Here is a 23,677-nt window from a genome sequence, read left to right as displayed (position 1 = left end):
AATTGCGCACAAACGTGCAGTGGCAACAAAATAAATACATTTTAAAAGCCTTTACAGGTTACCACTAGATTTACAGAGGAGGTCTACTGCTAAAATTACTACCCTCGATCTGACCTTCGCGGTGATACCTCACATGCATGGTGCAATTGCTGTTTACATTTGACGCCAGACCGACGCTTGCGTTCACCTTAGCGCGAGAGCAGGGGAGGGACAGGGGTGCTTTTTTTTTTTTTTTTTTTTTTTTTTCCTTTATTATTTTTTTGCTTTTTTATCTTATTTTTAAACTGTTCCTTTTTATTTTATTTTATTTTTTTAATCATTTTTATTGGGAATGTAAATATCCCCTATGATAGCAATAGGTAGTGACAGGTACTCTTTTTTTCGAAAAAATTGGGGTCTATTAGACCCTAGATCTCTCCTCTGCCCTCAAAGTATCTGACCATACCAAGATCGGTGTGATAAAATGCTTTCTCAATTTCCCAATGGCGCTGTTTACATCCGGCGAAATCTAAGTCATGAAATGCTCGTAGCTTCCGGTTTCTTAGACCATAGAGATGTTTGGAGCCACTCTGGTCTCTGATCAGCTCTATGGTCAGCTGGCTGAATCAACGGCTGCATTTTCAGGTTCCCTGTTGAGACAGGAGAGCCAGAGAAAAACACGGAAGATGGTGGGGGGGGGATTCCCTCCCACTGCTTGTAAAAGCAGTCTAGAGGCTAATTAGCTGCTAGGATTGCTTTAACATGAAAGCCGACCGCTGGCTGAAAAGAATGATACCAAGATGCTACCTAAACCTGCAGGCATCATTCTGGTATAACCACTCAAATTCGTGAATTGCGTACCTGAAGACAAAAAAATGGTTAACAATAAAACACAGTAAACAAAGTATAAAAAATTACATACCTGAAAAGTAAACATGATAAAACATAATAACAATAAAACATTGCAGAATAGAATACAGTAAAAAAGAGCAGAACAATAGAGAGAACAATAAAACGACAACTATTTTTTTAAATTTTTTTTTTGTGGTTTTTTTTTTTTTTTACTTTTTTTTTTTTTTTTTGTAACTAACTTTTATAACTTTAACCGGTTCCAGGTTCGGGTCCCTCAAAATGCGATGGCATCTTGGGAGACCCTGTTAAAGTGTGCCTAGTCTGTGCAATGCTGTACCCTACGCTAATACTCAACTAGTGTATGGTGGCGTTCAAAACATTCACCAATGCAAAGACCAGGATTGTCAGGACAGGAGGGAAAATAATAGCAGGTGTCATGCCTATATCCGCGCTTGCTGTAGACATGACATCTTTTTTGGGGGGGTTCGTTGGGTAGGGGTACTCGGGAGGACATAAAGAAAATGCCTCTCATGCAGCCAACTGCATTTGGTTGGGAATGTAAATGGGGGAAGTACAGGTGCTGCAGAAGTGGTGGGTTCCCAATTAGGATTGGCGAATGCAGCAGGAAGGGCACTATGGGCATGACGGGCCTGTGTTTGTCTTCTTCTTGGTGGCAGCGGGACACTACTTGTGCTTGCCACCTCACCAGCTTGAATTGCACTTATGGGACTCGCCACGTCACCAAGTGTTACTGCAGTGCTGGTTTGACTACGACCGGGGTGTACTAGGCCGCTGGCGCTTGCCAGTTCACCAAAACGCTACCAGAAAAACTGTTAGCGATCGCAGGGATCAGGCCTGACTCTGCAAACGCTGCAGTTATGTGTTTAGTGTTTTGTAAGTGACAATGATCGATCGATACTGCACTTGGGTGGGCTGGGCCGGGCGGAGGGGCAAAACGCAAGTGCTAGCAGGTATCTGGGCTGATCCCGCTAACGCTGCGTTTTTGGGAACCCTAATGTGTGCCTGGCATGTACTACTGAGTGTGCTGTGTTGTGCACTCACATTCCAGTCTTCTCTCTTCGGCGCCGGAACGGAAAATACCGAGCCGAGGAGAGATGACATCATTTCCTTTGCTGCTGTTTAGCATACAGCAGCAGAGGAATGATCTGATTGGCTGGGAGTGATCGCGAGGGGGGGCCACGAAAGGATGGTCTCCCCCTCACGTCTGATCGCTCCCAGACACTAGCCGACCGCCTCGGGCATTGGGGGGGTCCGATTGGACCCCCCGCCCGCGGGAGGCAGATCATGTTCAGGTACGTGATTCTGCCTGCCCGTGCCATTCTGCCGACGTACATCGGCGTGAGGCAGTCGGCAAGTGGTTAAATAACAAACATCATACTTACCTCCACTGTGCAGTTCATTTTGCACAGTGTGGCCCTGAACCTAGTCTTCTGGGGTCCTTCGGCACTCGCGGCTCCTCGCATCGGTAAACCCCCTGGGAGAAGTGCTCTCCCTGGGGGTTACCTTGCAGACGCGCTCCCGAGTACAGCATTTGTGTGCATAGACACAGAATGCTGGACTTGGCCCCACCCCTGGCGCCCGCGTCATTGGATTTGATTGACAGCGGCGGGAGCCAATGGCTGCACTGCTATTAATCTACCCAATCAAGAGCCGAGAACCTCAGGCAGAGAGGTACATCACGTTTCAGCCGAGGGAACGAACGGGCTTAGGTGAGTAAAACGGGGGCTGAGGGCCAGTCAGTGTCAGAAGGGTTTACAACCCCTTTAAGTATACATTAGTTCGATTTGCTAATTGTAAGTGGGGTCAAATCGACATTCATTATCAACCACATTGACGGGAAAATTTGAAAGAGGCGGAATAGAAAATGTTTCGCAATCGAGAGAAATTTCAGATTATGTATGTGGTTTTCGTTTAAAAATTACATTCAATTTAAGATTGAATGTTAAAAGCAAGTGAAATTTTGGAATGACGTTCGTACATTTATCCAATGTAAAAATAATGTGTATATCTGAACAATAAATATGCCCAGAAGGTCGCTATACTGGGTATTTTAACTGGGAGTCAGGAATGAAGCTGGGTGGAGGGGGATTTATATATTTTTTTTATATTAGAGTAATACTAAAGGCAGAGACTTTTTTGTATGGATATAATCATTTTAAGTACAATGCACAATACTGGTAAACTTTTTTTGTATGTAATGTAACGCCTTCTATTCACTCCAGTCTATCAGCCTCCAGCTTCTCTGGGTTCATATGCTGATCTTCCCTACACAGAGCCCTTAAGGCGGTAGAAACGGCAGCCTATTAAGAAATAAACAAACAAAAAAAAAAAACCTGCAAGATAATAACATAATGTACTAGCAAGCATCGCATACAGTCTAGCACATTATGAAATACTTACCTTGGAAAGAAGCCCTGCAGCGGCACACTTTCACCGCTGACAGGGCTTCCATCTTCACCTGGTCTTCCTTCTGAGTTTGTGTGGTCTGATTGGTCGAGCCGCGATGACATCACTCCCCCACAGCACGTAGCTCTGAAGGGACGGTGCAGGTTTGCCATCCCTTCAGAGCGCATTTGCCAGTGATGTCACAGGTTGCATGCAGTGTGAATATTTCCTAAACCGTGCAAGTTTAGATGTTCGCTGTACCTACAGGCAAGCCTTTTTGTAGGCTTACCTGTTGGTACAAGTAAAAAAAAAAAAAAAAAAAAAAAGACCTTACTACCACTTTTAAAGTGATTGTAAACACTGGATACCTGCGCTCTATAACGGTTTTACACAGAACAGCCCTGATTCTCCTCCTATAGCAAGCTGCAAAGTATAGTATAGATTGGCCCTATAGCAAAGTATAAAAAAAGTGGATCTGACTTGGATCCCCACCAATACCAGGCACTGTGTTTGGTATGAATCTTGAGGGGGGAACTCCACGCTAAATTTTATATTAAAAAACCGGCATGGGTTCCCCTCCAAGAGCATACCAGGCCCTCTGGTATGGGTTTTAAGGGGAACCCCTTACGCCGTTAAAAACGGCGTGGAGGTCCCCCCAAAATCCATACCAGACCCTTATGCGAGCACGCGGCCTGGCCGGTCAGGAAAGGGGGTGGGTACGAGCAAGGGCTCCCCCCGAACCGTACCAAGTCGCATGCCCTCAACATGGGGGGTGGTTGCTTTGGAGAAGGGGGCGCCCTGCGGCCCCCCCACCCCAAGGCACCTTGTCCCCATGTTGATGAGGACAAGGGCCCCTTCCCGACAACCCTGGCCGTTGGTTGTCGGGGTCTGCAGGCAGGGGGAGCTTATCGGAATCCGGGAGCCCCCTTTAATAAGGGGGCATGATGGGACTGTGACGTCATAAGGGGCGGTGTCACCGGGTGACATCACCCGATGACCACGCCCCATGCCTATATAAGTCGTTGCGCACCGCTCACACGGCATTACAGCGTGAGAGAGTGTTGTGTTAACATCGGAAGCGAAGAGGGAACAAGACGACGGAGAAGACCGGGCCAATGCTTACAAAAGAGCAGAAAATAGCGGAGGAGCCTGGCAGAAGAACCGGAGATCGGGAGAAGAGCCCGGAGAGCGGAGGAGTCGGAAGAGACCCCCAGAGCTGCCTAATAAATTACTTTAAAAACCTGTCTAGTGTGTTTGTTTTTTTTTTTTTTATTGACACTTTTTTCCCCCAGGTGAATGGGTAGGGGTACGATGTACCCCATACTCATTCACATAGGGCGGGGGGCTGGGATCTGGGGGGCCCCCTTAATAAAGGGGGCTCCCGTATTCCGATAAGCCCCCGCCCGCAGACCCCGACAACCAACGGCCAGGGTTGTCGGGAAGGGGCCCTTGTCCTCATCAACATGGGGACAAGGTGCTTTGGGGTTGGGGGGGCGTAGGGCGCCCCCTTCCCCCAAGCACCCTCTCCCCTCATGTTGAGGGCATGCGGCCTGGTACGGTTCGGGGTGGGGGGGGGGCGCTTACTCGTCCCCACCCCCTTTCCTGACCTGCCAGGCTGCATGCTTGGATAATAGTCTCGTATGGATATTGGGGGGACCCCCACACCGTTTTTTCGGCGTAGGGGGTTCCCCTTAAAATCCATACCAGACCTAAGGGACATTGTCGCTTCCCTCTCGCGCCCGCTGTAATAGGAAAATTATTTTTTTTCCTATTGCAGCGAGAGCGAGATGTACAGTACCCTTTCGCCGCGAACCAGCGCAAAACATTCTCATGGGCATGGTGCTGTCGCTGCCCTTGCGTCGTCATTAGTCCGTCGGACCATCATACAGACAAACAGATTTTCCGATAGGAACTGGCTTCGGAGGGAAGTTTTGAAACATGTTTCAAATCTAAAGTCCGTCTGATTTTCGACTGAAAAGGTCCGTCGGAAGTCTGATGAAGCCTACACACGGTCGGTGGGATTGTCCGACAGATTCGTTTTGACGGACAAGTTCTCTCTCACTCACAGGTCAGTACATTCTAACATGGGTCCGCCAGGTTAATGACACAAAACAAACCTCAAAAAAAGAGTTGAAATACAGACCTTGAATTATTCTAAAGTGGCTTGATAGGAGTCCTGATGTAAATCCTAGCATAGAACATTTATGTAAAGAGATGAAACTTCTTTAGGAGAAAGAACCTATTCAAACCTAAAAGGGATTAGTTTGCTATGACTATGATGAAAATGGATATGTATGAATGGAGCAGCTGGGTGGAAAGTGCAGGCATAGTTGAGTGTAAACCCTCACCTTATAAAACAACTCATTCAGTTTAATATAGAAATGAAAGGCAAAACATTTGTGTATTGATATAAAAAAACAAAAAACATAAACCTAAATTCACGTTTCTCCCGCTCTGTGCCAGGGCGGCACAGTGGTGCAGTGGGTAGCACTTTCGCCTAGCAGTAAGAAGGGTCGCTGGTTCGAATCCCAACCACAACACTACCTGCCTGGAGTTTGCATGTTCTCCCTGTGCCTGCGTGGGTTTCCTCCGGGTACTCCGGTTTCCTCCCACACTCCAAAGACATGCTGGTAGGTTAATTGGATCCTGTCTAAATTGTCCCTAATATGTATGAATGTGAGTTAGGGACCTTAGATTGTAAGCTCCTTGAGGGTAGGGACTGATGTGAATGTACAATGTATATGTAAAGCGCTGTGTAAATTGACAGCGCTATATAAGTACCTGAAATAAATAAAAACTGTTCCATTCATCGACTCCTAAGTCAATTTTAGTCCTGTGGAGATGTAGGGGTCAAAGTGTAGTGAGGAACACTGGCATCTGACATTCCTGAAAGTTGAATTTCAAACAGACCTACAGAGGCTGCAGCCCTGGAATGGAATGGTGAAAGGAAACCTATGCCGTCAGAATAGTGAGTATAAAAGCTGTAAGCTTGCAGGGCACCCTTTTAGGATTTTTTTTCTTTTTTTTTTGCTACCTTGACAGACCCTGTGGCCCCCCCTTTACGGTGAAGCATTTAAGCATTCTTCTTTGTATGTACCTAAATTTGATTATGTCAGAAACATGGTAGTCACTTTCTGTAGCTGGAATGTGTTAATGCATTTGCTTACATTTAACTTTTTTTGTTTTTTTTATTTAGTTTGGGGCAAAAATAAGGGTCCTCCAGCTGACAATGGCACTGCAGCTTGGGGTGAGCCGTCTGAACCTGCTTCTGGATGGGGGGAAGCAGAAGAAACTGGACCTCCAACCCCAGGCTGGGGAAACACACCCCCTGTAGCTCCTAGTGCCATGAAAACTGGTAAGTTATTCAAATTTGCAGTTTTTTACTAAAAAAAAAAATAAATAAAAATGTAGTTTTGTGTATTTTCAAACTCCCCTCAAAGGCTTTACCAGCCGGAAAAGGTAACAATTAGTAACATTTAAAGTGGACCAATCAAAAAAGGGAAGAGTTGCTCTCATATAGAAGTGTTAATTGTGGCCAAGAAGTGCTATAAAAACATTTTCTTTTTGTTTTGAATTCTTCTGAAAAACAAAGGTGTGCTTACCTGTGCTTGCAGCCTCATAGCAGTACATCTGCAATATGAGATTTAAGACACTGCCTTTAACTACCAGTCTGAAATTTAAAGCACTACTGAGCCTTACTGTTCTTGCTAAAAAGGAAACTGTACCTGAAGACCTGCAGTGCAAGGATCTACCTTTATTCATTATGTGGATCTGTGCTTTTTGAACCTCTTGTGCTACTGCTTTTATTATTGTTCATCAGATCACCAATTGCCAAAAGATACGCTGCACGAAGCCTACAGACAATACTGGTGGTAAGCCCTTTGCCTTAGGCTTGCTTTTTTACAGTATAACCCCTCCCACTCCATCATGCCTCATGTTTTTTCGCTAGTGTCCTAGTAGAACAGCTGTCTTTCCTCTTGAGAGAAAAAAAAAAACCTTTTCATGGTTTCATAAATCCTGATCTAAATCAGGATTTATTTTTAACCTATTAACCACTTCAATACAGGGCACTTTCACCCCCTTCCTTCCCAGGCCAATTTTCAGCTTTCCGTGCTCTTGCACTTTGAATGACAATTGCTCGGTCATGCTACTCTGTACACAAATGACATTTTTATCATTTTTGTTCACACAAATAGAGCTTTTTTTGGTGCTTTTTATCCACTACTTTTTATTTTTTATTTTTTTGCGATATAAGTGACAAGAGTGAAAATTTTGAAAAAACAATTTCTTTATTGTACATCATGGGGCACCGAGCACCATAGTAATAACTATGTGGGTTATAGGCCACCTTTAGGTGAATGGACACTGGTATAACCAAAAAGGAAACAAAGTGCCCCTCCCTATATAACCCCTCCCATACCCAGAGTATCTTAGTTTTTTCGCCGGTGTTTAAGGTGTTAGTCATGGTTGATGAAGTGCTAAGAGAGCTCCGCTAAGTAATCCCTGACGGGATCAAGGGTCTGTGCAAACGGATCAATCTAAAGTGCTTGAAAGCCAAATGGATGGTACCCGGGCCTCGTACAAGAAGAAACAAGGTTTTTGCCTGTAATGCTTCTCTTTTGATAGCTGGACCCTGGGACCCGGCACCTTGGTCCTGTTAATATAGCCAAAGAGTTTTCTGGCAGTGGTGCTGTACAGGTCCAAGGGAGTGGACCCGTGAAAGGGGACCCAGTCCTTGAAGGTCTAGCATGACACGGCCCGCTGTGATGGGTGAAGGCTGGATCTGTCTGTGATAATTTCCAGCAGTCCTGCGGTGGGGATCAGGCAAGTCAGAAAGACAGGGAGTGTGTGTGTGTGTGTATATGAGTATGTATGTGTGTGTGTGTGTGTGTGTGTATGTATGTGTATATATATATATATATATATATATATATATATATATATATATATATATATATATATATATATATATATAAAATAATGATTTACTTGATCTTTCTGGTGTGAGTATGCGATTCCTTGCCTGTGTTTTGCCACTAGGGGCGTAAAAGCTACATACCTGGCTTCCAACATTCCATGCTTCCCCTGTGATGTGCTCAAGTGTCAGCAAAGGCTTCCTGCGGCAGCATTGCTAATTTTCCTGCTCTGTCAGCCATCAGTAGGGGTTTGGGGGGACCATCCACCATCAGAGAGGTCAGGTTCCCCCCTGCTGAAGACCCCCTGCCCCCCCCCCCCCCCTTCGATCCGCCCTCACTACAGGGCCAGCTATCTCCACGCAGAACGTGGGAAAGGGATCCTTTTAAAAAAAAATAGGCAGAGCCTAAGTCCGTAGGGGCGTGGCTTAAACGCTGCTGGCGTGCACATGGAGCACTTGGCTCACTGCTTAAAAGCTTTACACTCAGGGAGTGTCTGGTTGGCTGACAGAGGGACACAGAGTGCACAAGGGCATGTAAGCTGTATGGGTGTGTGGATACAGGCATTTCCAAGGGGAACGTTCACTCCGCATTGAGACTGAGCATTTATAGCAGCATATTGTGTAAATTGCTAGACTAAAGCTCGGCAGTAGATGCATTTTGTTTAGTACCTCTGCTTTTTCTTTTGTGCTTAGGACTATGCCTGCCCGTAGGAGGGGTAATCCATCAGGGGGGAATGCAAAGTTGCTGCAGTCAGAGCCTGAGGCTCCTAGTCGCACGCCCGCTGTTCCATCCTCCCCTGAAGGACCTGGAGCTTCTGGCGAATCTGAGCCATCTTGTCTCACAGGCATGGTGGCTACCCCCAACACGTCAGCTTCTGCATTCGTCACTAAGGACGATTTAGCTTTGGCTCTGGCTGGTTTGGAGGAAAAAATAGCCGTTTTGTTTGCGTCATTCTGCCAGGAGGTGAGAAAATGCGGCAGCTCCCTTTCTCCTGCCCTCGACCTTCCCGTTTTGGAACAACAATGGGCAGATGATAGTGGGGTACATTTTGAGGGAAGGAGGTTCAGGTGACTCCTCTTCTGAGGATTCAGCATCTGAAGAACCTTTCTCAACTTCGCAATCTCAGAAATTGCTAATTCAATCCCTTACGGACTTGGTCCGCTCTGTATATATGTTGCCTCCTGCAGAGGTGGATGGGTTTTCCTTCTCTTTCGGTTCGCTAAAACCCCCACAGGGTTCTCAGCTTTCCCTATGCACCCGTTACTGGAGCAACTGATTTATGCTAATTGGGATCACCCAGATAATGAGTTTTCTCCCCCTAAGAAATTTTCATTTCTTTACCCTATGGAGAAAAAGTTCTCAAAGAGATGGGATTTGCCAGCAGTGGATGCTGCTATCGCCTCTGAACAGGAGTTTAAAATGTCCAGTGGACAATGTACAAGTATTTAGAGATCTAGCTGATAAAAATTTGGGATCTCTACTAAAAGCCTCATTTGCTATAGCTGGTGCGGTGGTACAGCCTGCAGTAGCAGCAATAGGCATCTGTCAATCCCTTCGGGATTAACTCAAGCAGGTTATTAAAAAAGTTCCTGCTCAAGCTGATGAGGCCCGAAGTTTAGCTGAGCTACCTAGGGCCCTATACTTTGCAGTGGACACTATCAAGGGTTCCATCCATCAGGCATCCCGCCTTGCGCTTATGTTGATACATATGCGCAGGACTCTGTGGCTTAAAAATTGGTCAGCTGAGTTACAATGCAAGAAACTCTTGGCTGGGTTTCCCTTTCGTGGAGAAAGGTTGTTTGGGTAAGATTTGGATAAGTATATCCAAAAGATTTCTGGAGGTAAGAGTACCCTTCTGCGGGTTAAGAAAAAGAATAGACGGACTTCTTTCAAGACTTCCCCTCCTATGCCTGGGGCAACAGCCTCCAGGTAGTATCAACGGCCTCCACCGTCAGGGGCAAAGGGTAAGCCTCATAAGCAGACACAGGGCTATAAAAAGCCCTGGGGTCAGAAGTCCACAAAACAGAATCCCAAGGCTTCCTTATGAAGGGGTGCCCCCGCTCGATTTCAGTGGGGGGAAAACTGCGGTGGTTTTCAGAAACTTGGCAAGAGGAAATCCAAAACAAGTGGGTCCTCTCTGTAGTAGCCCTAGGCTACATACTAGAGATCCAAGAGTTTCCACCATCGCGTTTTTATAAATCAATCGTTCCCAAGGACGCAGTAAAGAAAAAGTCCTTATTGCTGACCGATTTCTGTGTCAGGGAGTGATAATAGAGGTTCCCTCAGAAGAGAGGGACATGGGGTTTTATTCAAATCTCTTTATGGTACCAAAACCAAATGGAGAGGTCAGACCCATTCTAGATCTCAGGAATCAGAACTACTAGGGAGGATGGTAGCTTCCTTCGAAGCGGTTCCTTATGCCCAGTTTCATTCAAGACTGTTGCAACATAGCATTCTGTCTTCATGCAACAAACGGATCCAAGCCTTGGATTATCCAATGAATCTGGCTCCAAAGGTACACCAGAGTCTCAACTGGTGGTTGATAACCAGGAATTTACAGAAGGGGAAATCCTTCATTCCAGTTTCCTGTAAAGTAGTAACAACGGATGTCAGCTTATGGGGTTGGGAGCAGTTCTAGAAGAGACCACTGTTCAAAGGAAGTGGTCAGCGTCTGAGAAGACCTTGCCCACCAATATCCTAGACATTCGGGCAGTACGTCTGGCTCTAATAGCCTGGACGTCCAGGTTGCAGAATGCTCCTGTCAGGATACAATCTGACAATGCCACAGCAGTGGCCTATATCTATGACCAAGGGGGCACCAGAAGCCACGCTGCCCAAAGGGAGGTGGACCATATTCTGTCTTGGACAGAGAAACATGTTCCTTGCCTATCTGCAGTTTACATTCCAGGAGTGGAAAATTGACAGGCAGATTTTCTAAACTGTCAACAGTTGTTGCCGGGAGAATGGTCTCTACATCCTGATGTCTTTTTGGCCATATGCCAAAGATGGGGTACGCCGTACGTAGATCTTTTGGCGTCCAGGTTCAACGAGAAGTTGGAAAACTTTGGCGAGAACAAGGGATCCAATTGCACTCAGAGTAGATGCGTTGGTGATCCCGTGGAATCAGTTTTCACTGATTTATGCATTCCCTCCAGTTCAGCTGCTACCACGGCTGCTTCACAGGATCAGGGAAGAAGGGAAGCCGGTAATCCTAGTGGCCCCAGCATGGCCCAGAAGACCCTGGTGTGCAGGGATAGTGAGAATTAGACTCTTCCAACTTGTCCGGACCTGCTGTCGCAGGGACCGGTATTCCATCCTGCCTTACAAACGCTAAATTTAACGGTGTGGCTATTGAAGCCCGCATTCTAAAAAATCGGGGGCTTTCAGGTTTGGTAGTAACCACCCTGATTAATGCCAGAAAGCCGGCCTCCAGGACCATTTAATACAGGGTCTGGAAGGCCTATGTCACTTGGTGTGAAACCAAGGGTTGGCATCCTTGTACGTCAAAGGAAGGATTCTGGCCTTTCTACAATTAGGAGTAGAAATGAAGCTGGCCTTAAGTACAATTAAGGGTCAGATTTCGGCCTTGGCAGTGTTTTTCCAAAGGCTGCTTGCTTCGCACTCTTTAGTCTGGGCATTCATACAAAGGGTAACTCAGATAACTCCGCCAGTTAGAATTCCCTTGTGCCCATGGGATTTGAATCTGGTTTTGTGTGTGTTGACAACTCTTTGAACCTATACAGAATATTCCTTTATTCCTTTTTGACAAGAAAAGTGTTATTCCTAGTTGCGATAACCTCTGCAAGAAGAGTATCAGAATTGGCTGCTTTCTCCTGTAAAGAGCCATACTTAATCATTCACAAAGATAAGGTTGTGCTGCGTCCACACCCATCCTTTTTTTGCCAAAGGTAGTGTCTGGTTTTCATCTGAATCAAGATGTTTCCTTACCTTCCTTTTTCCCAGAACCTCGCTCTGCAGAAGAAAAATGATTACATTCTCTCGAAGTAGTGAGAGCAATTAAAGCCTATCTGAAAGCGACTGCTCAGATACGGAAAACTGATGTTTTGTGTTGCCGGAAAGCCCTAGAAAGGGTCAGGCAGCATCGAAATCTACTGTTGCTAATTGGATTCGTCAGGTGATTAGTCAGGCTTATGGCCTGAAAAGAAGGGTTCCTCCCTTTTAAGATTAGAGCGCACTCTACCAGGGCAGTCAGTGCTTCATGGGCAGTATAGAAAAAAAAAAAACGCGCTAGATTAAGAGAATATAGATCAAAACAGCAACTCCGATAGTGGGATCTCCTGGAAACAGGAATCATACCAAACCTTGTCTCCATCGGTTGCTCTCTCCCAAAATTTTTTTCTTTTTCTCCCTTCTTTGAGCATTCCCCGGAGTACAGTCCATTATATCTTCGATCCAGTGGGACGCCTAGGGGATTATTACCATCAGACCTATGACTAGGGGCAGTCCCGTGTCAGTCCAGCAGCTGTTCTTGGAAGATAAAGGCCATGGCTGGGTTACAGTCGATTGCTTCTTGCCTCCTGCCGTTCGGTAAGCAGGCAATTCGTAAGGTAGTCGGGCACTTTTATATTGGTGTGAAGTCACTGTGGTGGTTACTTGATCAATTTATGGACTATTGATTTAGCATTTATGGACTGATTCACTATTTATTTTTCACTTTTATTTTTCACAATTTGTATTTTATTTTTTATTATTTCCTATTATATTTACTTGTGTTTTGAGCGCAGCTCCTTTTTATCGCTTCATGGGCAGTGCATACACAAGCCTCTGTGGCTCAGGTTTGCAAGGCCGCTACTTGGTCGTCAGTATATACATTCACGAGATTCTATCAAATGAATGTAAGATGGCAGGAGGACACTGCCTTCGGGCGCAGTGTGCTGCAGGCAGCAGTATAGGTCATCACGCCTGGCGGTGGCTATTTGCTTTGTGTCTCCCTCCCCTCAGGTGGCATTGCTTTGGGACATCCCATATAGTTATTACTACGGTGCTCTGTGTCCCGTGATGTACGATAAAGAAAATAGGATTCTTATAACAGCTTGCCTGTAAAATCCTTTTCTTGGAGTACATCACGACAGAGGTCCCTCCCCTCTTATTGGGATATTTGTATATATTGCTTTGCTACAAAAACTGAGATACTCCCGGCATGGGAGGGGTTATATAGTGTGGGGCACTTCCTGTTTCCTTTTTGGTTATACCAGTGTCTATTCACCTAAAGGTGGCCTATAACCCATATAGTTATTACTATGTTGCTCTGTGTCCCGTGATGTACTCCAAGAAAAGGATTTTACAGGTAAGCTGTTATAAAAATCCTATTTTTCTACTTTTTGTTTTAAAAGAAATCCAATAAAATATCATTTTGTCATACAGTTGGGCCAGAATGTATTCTGCTACATGTATTTGGTAAAAAAAACCATCCTGATAAGTGTATGGTAATAGGTTTGGGTGATCACGGACAGATGTGCGCAGGTGATCACTGGGGTAGATAATTTTACTGGGAAATATGTGGGACAGGTGTTTTTACTGTGTGGGGACACTAGGCCGCTGATCAGTCTGTAGAAAAAGTTGTAAAAAACAGCTCATACTCATTGATAGCCAGCCGGCTGCAGAGATCCGCTCTTGTTATCACTGACAAGCTCTGTATGAGGAGAAGGAGAGCCGATGGGCTCTCTATTTACATCCGAGATGCACTGTGTCCAAATAACATGAGCGCATCGGGGTCGTACCATCCCACTCCTTCTGAGGAACGTCCACCCAGGAGGAAGTGCCCACTGAACTGTTTATGTGCAGTGGGAAGTGGTTTGTTATCTCTCTTCAAAGCACTATGTCCCTTTGCTGTCGCCTTCTCCGTTCTTCTGTCAGCCTAACTCCTGACAAGTTTTCCATCACATATGATAAAAGCAGCCAGAGTTTTGTGTTGGGCATATTGCTATAAATAGATTAGCACAGAGCTGAACGATTAAACAGAGCTAAAAGTCTCTACCTATGAGGAGAGGGGGGGGGGTGCCTTTCCTCCAATCAGCTGTCTTGGCTGTATACCCAGGCTTCACTGCAGTGCTAACCAGGAAGAGAAAATCACTATGTGCACTTTCTAAACTGTATATAAAGATGAAGACAGCAGATATGCATGTAAAACTTATGTAGGGAGATTTGTTTGTTTCAACCCTGTGTATCATCTGAGGCAGTTCACTTCACTGGGTATATATGAGGGTTTACATCTACTTTAAGTTTGTGCAGTTGCTGCAAAGTCAAAAGGGGTTCATTTTGCAGCTTTCCGGAACAGCTGGTCCTCAGTATTGGCATGGAAGCCAGACCCAGACGCCGCTGAGAAAAATAAACAGTGTTGACCGTTAAAGTGGAACTACACTTTATATGAGCACCACAAATAGACTGATCAGGAGTGGAGACAGATCGTTGTTCCTACCTAGTAGGAACACACGATCCGTCTCCTCTCCTCTGACAGGAGAGGGATTTGTGTGTTTACACACACAAATCCCCATGCTGGCTCTCTTGCATGCCAGCCACGGGCATCGAACGCGTGCTTATGCCTCCGGCAGCGCGCGCACGTCTCTGGCGGCTCCTAAAGGTAAACCTGTGTGTGTGTGTGTGTGTGTGTGTATATGTGTGTGTGTGTGTGTATGTATGTGTATATGTATATATATATATATATATATATATATATATATGTGTGTGTGTGTGTACAGGATTTCACCCAGGAGAGCCATTGTGCCGCAGTAAATCTGCGCGAGACGGTCGGGACTGGTTAAAGCGGAGTTTTGCATACTGTAGCAGCTGACTCGTAATATTAGGACACTTGCCTGTCCTGGAATCCAGCGATGTCGGCATCCCAGCTTATGTTTCCATCAGCTCTCGGGTGCCATCGCCGCCATTCACATTTGTGGTAAGGGAAACCGGCAGTGAAGCCTTTCAGCTTCACAACCGGTTCCCTAATGCGCATGCGCGATGCTTGCTTCATTTTGTGAATGGCCTGGAGGTGTGGGAAGGATAAGGGGGGCCAAACTTCTGAGTACCCACTCCGCCCCCTAAAGGCACCTAATGTTGCATCGGAGGGAGGGGAGGGGGCAGATAGCCTGAGCTTCCACTTTTTGGTGAAACTACACTTTAAGGTGTCTATGGCATTGGGCTCTACTGAAGGCGTTCACCTTGGTACTTGTGTGCAACGATTTGAGTCATCTGCAGAGTGCTTTACAGGTCCAGGGAAGAAGTTCATCAGTCTCATCTCGTTACCTGTATAGAAGACACCTGGGAGCCAAAAATCTTGATGATTGATAGGGATCAAATACTCATTTCACTCATTAAAATGCATATCAGTTTATAACTTTTTTGAAATGCGTTTTTCTAGATATTTTTGTTGTTGTTCTGTCTCTCTCACTGTTAAAATAAACCTGCCGTTAAAATTATAGACTGATCATTTCTTTGTCCGTGGGCTAACGTAAAAAAATCAGCAGGGGATCAAATCCTTTTTTCCCTCACTGTAATGGATACAAAAGAGACGGCGTTCCTGAATCCCCCTTTCTCCCTCCTGGAGAAAATAGTAGGTCTCACCCACTTAATCTTGCATGCATGCATACAATTATCTCAAATCCAAAGTTTACTTTCTGGAATCAGTCTGTTTGAGACGACTCCTATTGTATTCCTCTCTTTTAGGCAAACTTGCTGTAACATAGTTACATAGTTGTAAGGTGGAAAAAAGACATCCAGTTCAACCTATGTATATTCTGCTTCCTGAGGAAGACATTTAAAAGTTTAAACGTTGACACATTCTGCTAGTACCACTTTCTGCAGGAGAGAGTTCCACATTTTTACTACTCGAACAGTAAAGAATCTTTCCTCAATCTAAGATTAAACCTCCTTTCTTTTTAACCCCCAAATCACTGGCATGTGTTCTCTTCAGGGACCTTACAATAGACCGATTATCACAGTTATTGGAGTCACCTTTGATATTTGTCCCCTCTTAAAATCTTCTTCTCCAGAGTGAATACCTGTAATCTCACGGAGGAGGTTGGCGTTTAACTCTTTTTCTAATTCAACAAAATTTCATTAAGATTGATGACCAAAACTGAACTGCGTATTCAAGATGAGGCTGAACCAGTGGTTTCTAAAGGGGTAGAATTGTTTTATTTCTTGAATGTATGCTCTTTCTAAAGAATGACAGTATTTTTGGTAGCTGCAGCTTGGCATTGTATGCTATTTGCTAAGTCTGTGAACTACCAACGCCCCCAGATCTTTTCCCATTTCTGAGCCTCCCAGGGTAGCCCCTCCTAATGTGTATTTTGCATGGGTATTTTTGAACCCAATTGCATAACTTTACATTTATAAATATTAAACCTCAACTGTCATATGTCTACTCAACCCCCTATTTTAGTAAGGTCTTCCTGTAACACAACTTCATCCTGTGAAGCTATTCCTCTACATATTGTGGCGTTTTCAGCAAACACTGAAATTGAGCTCTTGATTTGGCCCCAAGACAGAACCCTGGGGCACATAACTCGCAACTTTTAACCACTTGCTTACTGGGCACTTAAACCCCACTCCTGCCCAGACCAATTTTCAGCTTTCAGCGCTGACACCCTTTGAATGACAATTGCGCGATCATACAACACTGTACCCAAATGAAATTTTTTTCATTTTTTTTCCCACAAAGAGAGATTTCTTTTGGTGGTATTTAATCACAGCTGGGGTTTTTATTTTTTGCTAAACAAACAAAAAAAATGGAAATTTTTGAAAAAAAAAAAAATCATGTTTAATAGTTTGTTATAAAATTTAGCAAACAGGTAATTTTTCTCCTTCGTTGATATGCGCTGATGAGACGGCACTGGTGGGCACTGATAGGCTGCACGGATAGGCACAGTTAAGGCGGCACTGATAGGCACAGTTAAGGCGGCACTGATGGGCACAGTTAAGGCGGCACTGATGGGCACAGTTAAGGCGGCACTGATGGGCACAGTTAAGGCGGCACTGATGGGCACAGTTAAGGCGGCACTGATGGGCACAGATAAGGCGGCTCTGATGGGTGCGGATAGGTGGCACAGATAGGTGGCACTGATGGGTGGCACTGATGGGTGGCACTGATGGGCACTGGTAGGTGACACTGGGCACTGATAGGTGGCACTGATGTGCAGCACTGTTGCACTGATGTGGGTGGCACTGTGGGCACTGATGGGTGGCACAGATTAATGGCACTGTGGGCACTGATGGGTGACGCTGGTGGGCACTGGTAGGCGGCACTGCTGCCTATTGCTGTGTATCAGAAGATCGCCGTGATCGGGACTGATGTCTCGATCACGGCCGCCGGTGATCGGGTTTTTTTTTCCTCCTCAGGCTGTCAGCGCGAGGAGGAAAAATAGACGATTACCGGCTCTGTTTACATCACATGATCAGCTGTCATTGGCTGACAGCTGATCATGTGGTAAGGGGTCGAGACCGACCCCTTACTCTGATCTGTGATCAGGCGAGTCTCAGACTCGCTGATCACCGAGCGCGCCGCGCGCGCCCTGCAGGGGGCGCGCAGGCTGCTTGTGCACGGGACGACATCAATAGACGTGGTCCCGGCAATGTAGATCCGCGCTGTTGCCGTCATTTGGCAATGGCCCGGATCTGAAGTGGTTAACAGTTATTGTTACTCTCTGGACCCGTTCATGTAACCAGTTTCCTATCCATGTAGATATAATTTCAACAAATCTAACACCGCCAGTGGATTTGCACCATCCTGCACATCTCTCTCCTTTGTCAATCCACTCATAGGGGGATTAGTTGCTGCTGAGCTGTATAGTGGATGGAAGCTTTTTTTCACTGATGAACTTTTTATATTTGAACCCATGGACTGAGTTTGTTTGATTTTCAGATTTTCACGCTATTAATATCATTGTATTTCACATGTACACATTTTTTGTTTCTTCTTTTTATTTGAGTTTTTATGTTTTGCACTTATATATTTTTACCACTCATGGAGTCATTTACTTGCTCTCAGTAGATTGTGGTTTTTACTACTACCCACATGTATTCACATCTATGTGTGTATTTTCATATAATTAGCGCACTTTATTTATTTTTTATTTTTCATGGTATACACAGATATTGGTGTATTTTATGTGCAGCTTTTACCTTTGACCTTTTTTGCTCTGCAGCGCAGTTTTTCTTTTTCTTTTTGAACAAATCTAACAGACCTTTTTTTTTTATTAAACCTTTAATGATGTACAATTTCAAATGCCTTTGCAAAATCTAAATAAGCTACTGTATATCCACTGGACTTCCACCATCCAATTTCTCACTTACTTTCTTATAGAACGATGAATGGTTGGTTTGATAAGAAAGGTTGTTCATAAATCCATTCTGGTTGTCACTTATGATCATCATGAATCATATGAATGTACGTAATTGATTGCAAGTGGTTGACCAGGGTTATGGCTGCAGTTGCCAGACTTAACCGTGCTATTGCAAAGCTTTACAAAGTAAAAGCAATCCTAGTGGCTTATTGGCCCCTGGATTGCTTTTACAGGCAGCAGAGGGCCCCCCCCCCTCCCGCCACCCTCTGGTGCCTCTTCAGGCTCTTCTATTTTAGCGGGGAACCTGACATCCGATCTGGCGGTTGCACTGGCTTACTATAGAGGTGATCGGAGACCGGGTCGCCGCTGGATGGCTGAGCATTTTCGTTCCACCAGATGTAAACAGAGCTATTGTTAAAGCATCTATTCACACTGATCTTGGTGTGATCAGATGCTTTTAAGGGCATGGGAGATATCTGGGGACCCCAGATCTCTACATAAAGTGTACCTGTCACTGTCTATTGCTTTCACCACGGATGTTTCCTTGTGACAGCATTAAAAGCGATTAAAAAAAAAATGAAAGAAACGGTGTAAAAATAAAAAAAACTATATATTTTTTTTTTTAAAGCACCTCCATGCTCACACACGTATAACTTGGGTTGCACACACATATGTTTACGAGCATGGTTTTAAATCATGACATGTTCGGTATTAATTTACTTGTTATTATTAATATTAAATATATATTTAATTTAGCGTAACATCTTTTATTTTTTACCAAAAGAATTGGTTCTGTATTGTGTTTTTTGCATTAGAATTCATTAAAGTGTGTTTTTTCCAAAAACTACATTTGAAAAACCGCTGCATAAATACTGTTTGACACAGAGAATTGAAACAACTACCACTTTATTCTCTAGGGCCTCATAAAAAAAAAAAAAATGTTTGGGGGTTCTAAGTACCTTTCTAGCTGAAAAAAAACTATATATATATATATCGTATTTATCGGCATATAACACGCGCCGGCGTATAACACGCACCCACAGTTTAGGAGGGAATTTTAAGGAAAACTTTTAGGAGGAAAGTTTAAGGAAAAAAACTTACATTTAAATGCCCATCAATGCAGCCTCATCAGTGTCCATCTGTAGTGTTGTCCCCCATTGCAGCCTTGTCCCCCATTGCAGCCTTGTCAGTGTCCCTCTGTAGCCTGTGTCGTTTGCATCATCTTTGAAAATGGCGCCGCCGTTCTCGCCCGCCTTCGGCCATTCTCTGCGGCTCTCGCCCGCCTTCGGCCATTCTCTGCGGCTCTCGCCCGCCTTCGGCCATTCTCTGCGGCTCTCGCCCGCCTTCGGCCATTCTCTGCGGCTCTCGCCCGCCTTCGGCCATTCTCTGCGGCTCTCGCCCGCCTTCGGCCATTCTCGGCAGCTCTCGCCCGCCTTCGGCCATTCTCGGCGGCTCTCGGCGGTATATATATATATATATATATATATATCAGAATAGCTTTTATGTACTAGTGATGTTGGGCTGAATGTAATTTCCTGGTACCACATTTGCTCTATAGAAATCAGTAAGGAGTCTTTAAAAATTAGAGATCACGGCTTGGCTATAACTGAGAAGTTCCCTAAGGACTTGGTGTGTAAACAATCTGGACCAGGAGATCTGTTTAACATGAAGTTTCTCTAGTCTCTTTTGTACCTGGTTTTCAGTTAGCCACAAAGGGTACCTTCAGTGAAACATCATTAATAATATGAAGTCTATTAAACCTGTCATATATGGTTGCACCAATACTGATGCTAGTATTGTGCATCTCATGCAAATGCTCCAATGCTTAAACAGGTTGTAAACCCTCAAGGTTTTTTTAACCTTCTATGCATTAAGGTGAAAAACCTCCTGTCATGCAGCAGCCCCCTGAGCCCCCCTTTTACTTACCTGAGCCCCATAATTCCTGCGACGGGAACGAGCACACCAGCTCCGGATGGTGTCTCGTGTCCTGATTGGATAGATTGATAGCAGCACAGCCATTGGCTTAGATTTTCAAATCCTTGCATTCTGTTTTTCATAGATTTTAAACAGCATCCCCACTTTTTTGGAATTGTGGTTGTAGTAGCATCAACACAGCTTTTTTTTCTTGCTGGGGCTGCCACTATTTGTTCCATGAAATTGTCCTGCAATAAATTTGTCATTAAACCTACATCTTTCACCACTTGCTGACCATCCGCCGTCATTATACTGCAGCAGGTCAGCACGATCCCACAAACCGTCGTACCTGTGCATCGGCTCCTTTAAGCGGGATAGCAGGCGTGCGCCCGCTGCATTGCGGGGGTGCCGATGCTTCTGGCTGGTGATCGCGGGCACGAGAGGCAGAAAAGGGACGTGTGTGTGTAAACACACAAATCCCTGTTCTGTGAGGAGAGGAGAGGCAGATCGAGAGTTCCTAATAGCTAGGAACCACAATCTGTCATCTCCTATAGTTAGTCCTCTCCTCCACAGTTAGAACACACAGTCAGGGAACACAGTTATCCCCTTGATCACCCCATAGTGATAACCCCTTCCCTGCCAGTGCCATTTACACAGTAATCAGTGCATTTTTATAGCACTGATCGCTGTATAATTGTCAATGGTTTCAAAAATGTGTCAAGTGTCCGATGTGTCCGCCATAATGTCTCAGTCCTGATAAAAATTGCAGATCGCCACCGTTGCTAATAAAAAAAAAAAAATTATAAAAATGCCATAAATACAGCCCCTATTTTGTAGATACTATAACTTTTGGGCAAACCAATCAATATAATATATGCTTATTGCGATTTTTATTACCAAAAATATGTAGCATACATATCGGCCTAAATTGAGGGAAAAAAATTTGCTTTTTTATAAAAAAGAAGGGGATATTTCTCATTGCAAAAAGTACAAAATATTGTGTGTGTTTTTTTTTTTTCAAAATTGTCGCTATTTTTTTGTTTATAGCGCAAAAAATAAAAACCGCAGAGATCATCAAATACCAATACCACCAAAAGAAAGCTCTATTTGTGGGCAAAAAAGGACGTCAATTTAGTTTGGGTACAGCGTCGCATGACCGCGCAATTGTCAGTTAGAGACGCAGTGCCAAATCAGAATAGTGTTGGCAGATAGTGCACATGCTCAGTTATTGGTGTGTTTCTAGCCTGAGCATTCCACCTATGTAAATACCAATGTAAAGATAGCGCTTACATGCATAAATGAAATATAAAAAACAGTGCTTTACAATGATCAAATCTTAATGAGCTGTACTCACATACATGCCAAATACACTCATGAATACCATAAATGAAGAGGCAATATGGTTAAAGCGGAGTTCCAGCCTCAAAGTTTTTTTTTTTTTTTTCTTTTTTATAAAGATTTTAATAAGGACCCTTACCTGTACAGGGAGCCCGCAATGTCAGCCCCCCCCCCCCCCCCCGCAGGCCGATTTGTCCACCTGCTCGGCTGCAGGTGCTGCCATGACAACTACGGGAAACCGGCAGTGGAACCTTCAGGCTTCACATCCGGTTTCCTACTGCGCATGCGTGAGTCGTGCAGCACTTTCTCAATGGCCACCTCATCTTCTGGGGGATACACACAGGTCCCAGAAGGCAGCGGGGAAGAAGGAGGGCTTGCCGCAGAAGAGGAAATGACGTACTTTGCCACGGTCTGGCTGAGACGGTACAGGTCCAAGGAGTGGACCCTAAAACATGAAAAGGGTACCCAGTCCTTGAAAGTCCTCAAGGGACAGCAACCCGCTGTGATGGGTCAAGATTAGGCTCCAGGATGGATTCCGCTGTGACAGATGTGAGCAGGTTGCCCTTCTTATAGCTCATATTAGAGATCTGGAGGAGCAAGTTGCAACTGCAGACAGGTCACTTAGGGGTCAGACATTAATGGAGGGTGGAATGGGGATAGATGATGGGAGGGTTAAGGCAGGTGACAGGAAATTTCCCATGTTGCAAACAGCCATTGTAAACTATAGTGCCATTTGTACTACTAAAAATGATCTGAAAAACACCAGAGCAAAATGTAATAATGCATTAAAGTGTTTGTGCACCAGTGCCAGAAGTCTGCCAAGCAAAATAGGTGAGTTGGAAGCTCTGGTGCATGAGGAGAGCTATGGTGTAATCAGTATTGCTGAAACTTGGCTTCAATCCTCACTTGACTGGGCTATTAATATTCCTGGCTATGCACTCTTTCGGAGAGACAGGGTAAAAAGGAAAGGTGGCGGGGTCTGTGTCTATGTGAGAAGTGATCTCAAAGCAAGTGTGAAAGAGGACCTGGTTGATGGAGAGTGTGATGAGTCGCATTATGGGTGGAACTGCATATAGATGGGCGTAGTTCAAAGTTAATCATTGGAGTTTGTTATAGACCACCCAATGTTAACGAGGAGGTGGAGACTCAGCTCCTTGCACAGATGGAAAGGGCTGCAAGGGCTGGGACGGTGATAATAATGGGGGATTTTTAACTACCCAGAAATTGACTGGAATAATGGCACTGCTGGCACAGTTAAAGGGCAAAAATTTATAAACCTATTACAGGACAATTTTATGGTCCAGTTTATTGAGGCCCCAACTAGGAATGAAGCTCTGTTGGACCTGATAATCTCAAACCATACAGAGCTTATTACTAATGTCCAGATAAAGGAACACCTGGGTAGCAGTAATCATAACATGATTTCATTTGATGTTAGCTATAAACAAGAAGTACATACGGGAAAGATAAAAATACTTAACTTCAAGAGAGCAAATTTTCCAAGGATGAGGGATGCTCTCCAGGATTTAGACTGGGAGGGAATATTTGCATTGATAAACACAGAACAGAAATAGGAATTCTTCAAAAAGACTGTTTGGGACCTCACTTCAAAGTATGTTCCCATGGGCAATAAGTTTAAAAGGCTAAAAACAAAACCTATATGGCTCACGGTCAAAGTTAAAAAAGCTATAAACAATAAGAAAAGAGCTTTTAAAAAATATAAAAATGAAGGAACACTAGTGTTGTTTAAATGTTAGAAAAAATTTAACAGAATATGTAAAAAGGAAATCAAGGATGCAAAAATTCAAAATGAACGACAGATTGCAAAAGGATAGTAGGACAAACCCCCAAAAATTCTTCAAATATATTAATAGTAAAAAGGTCAGGTCTGAGCATGTAGGCCCTTTACAAAAAAATCTAGAGTGGGTGACTGGGGACAAAGAGAAGGCTAATTTATTAAATACATTCTTC

General features: G+C 44.5%; 1 protein-coding gene across 1 annotated transcript in view; it reads left to right on the top strand.

Moving 5' to 3' along the window:
- TNRC6B (trinucleotide repeat containing adaptor 6B) overlaps nt 1-23,677 on the top strand; it is an 814,361-nt gene that overhangs the window by 352,182 nt on the left and 438,502 nt on the right. Inside the window, 1 exon segment of the mRNA XM_073592654.1 lies at nt 6,434-6,592. Coding sequence (XP_073448755.1) covers nt 6,434-6,592 — 159 coding nt within the window.

The sequence above is a fragment of the Aquarana catesbeiana genome, linkage group LG07, assembly GCF_042186555.1.
Source record: "Aquarana catesbeiana isolate 2022-GZ linkage group LG07, ASM4218655v1, whole genome shotgun sequence".
In the NCBI taxonomy this organism is placed as follows: Eukaryota; Metazoa; Chordata; class Amphibia; order Anura; family Ranidae; genus Aquarana; species Aquarana catesbeiana.
The sequence above is the reverse complement of the archived record's forward strand: the minus strand, read 5'-3'. Positions and strand labels throughout refer to the sequence as shown.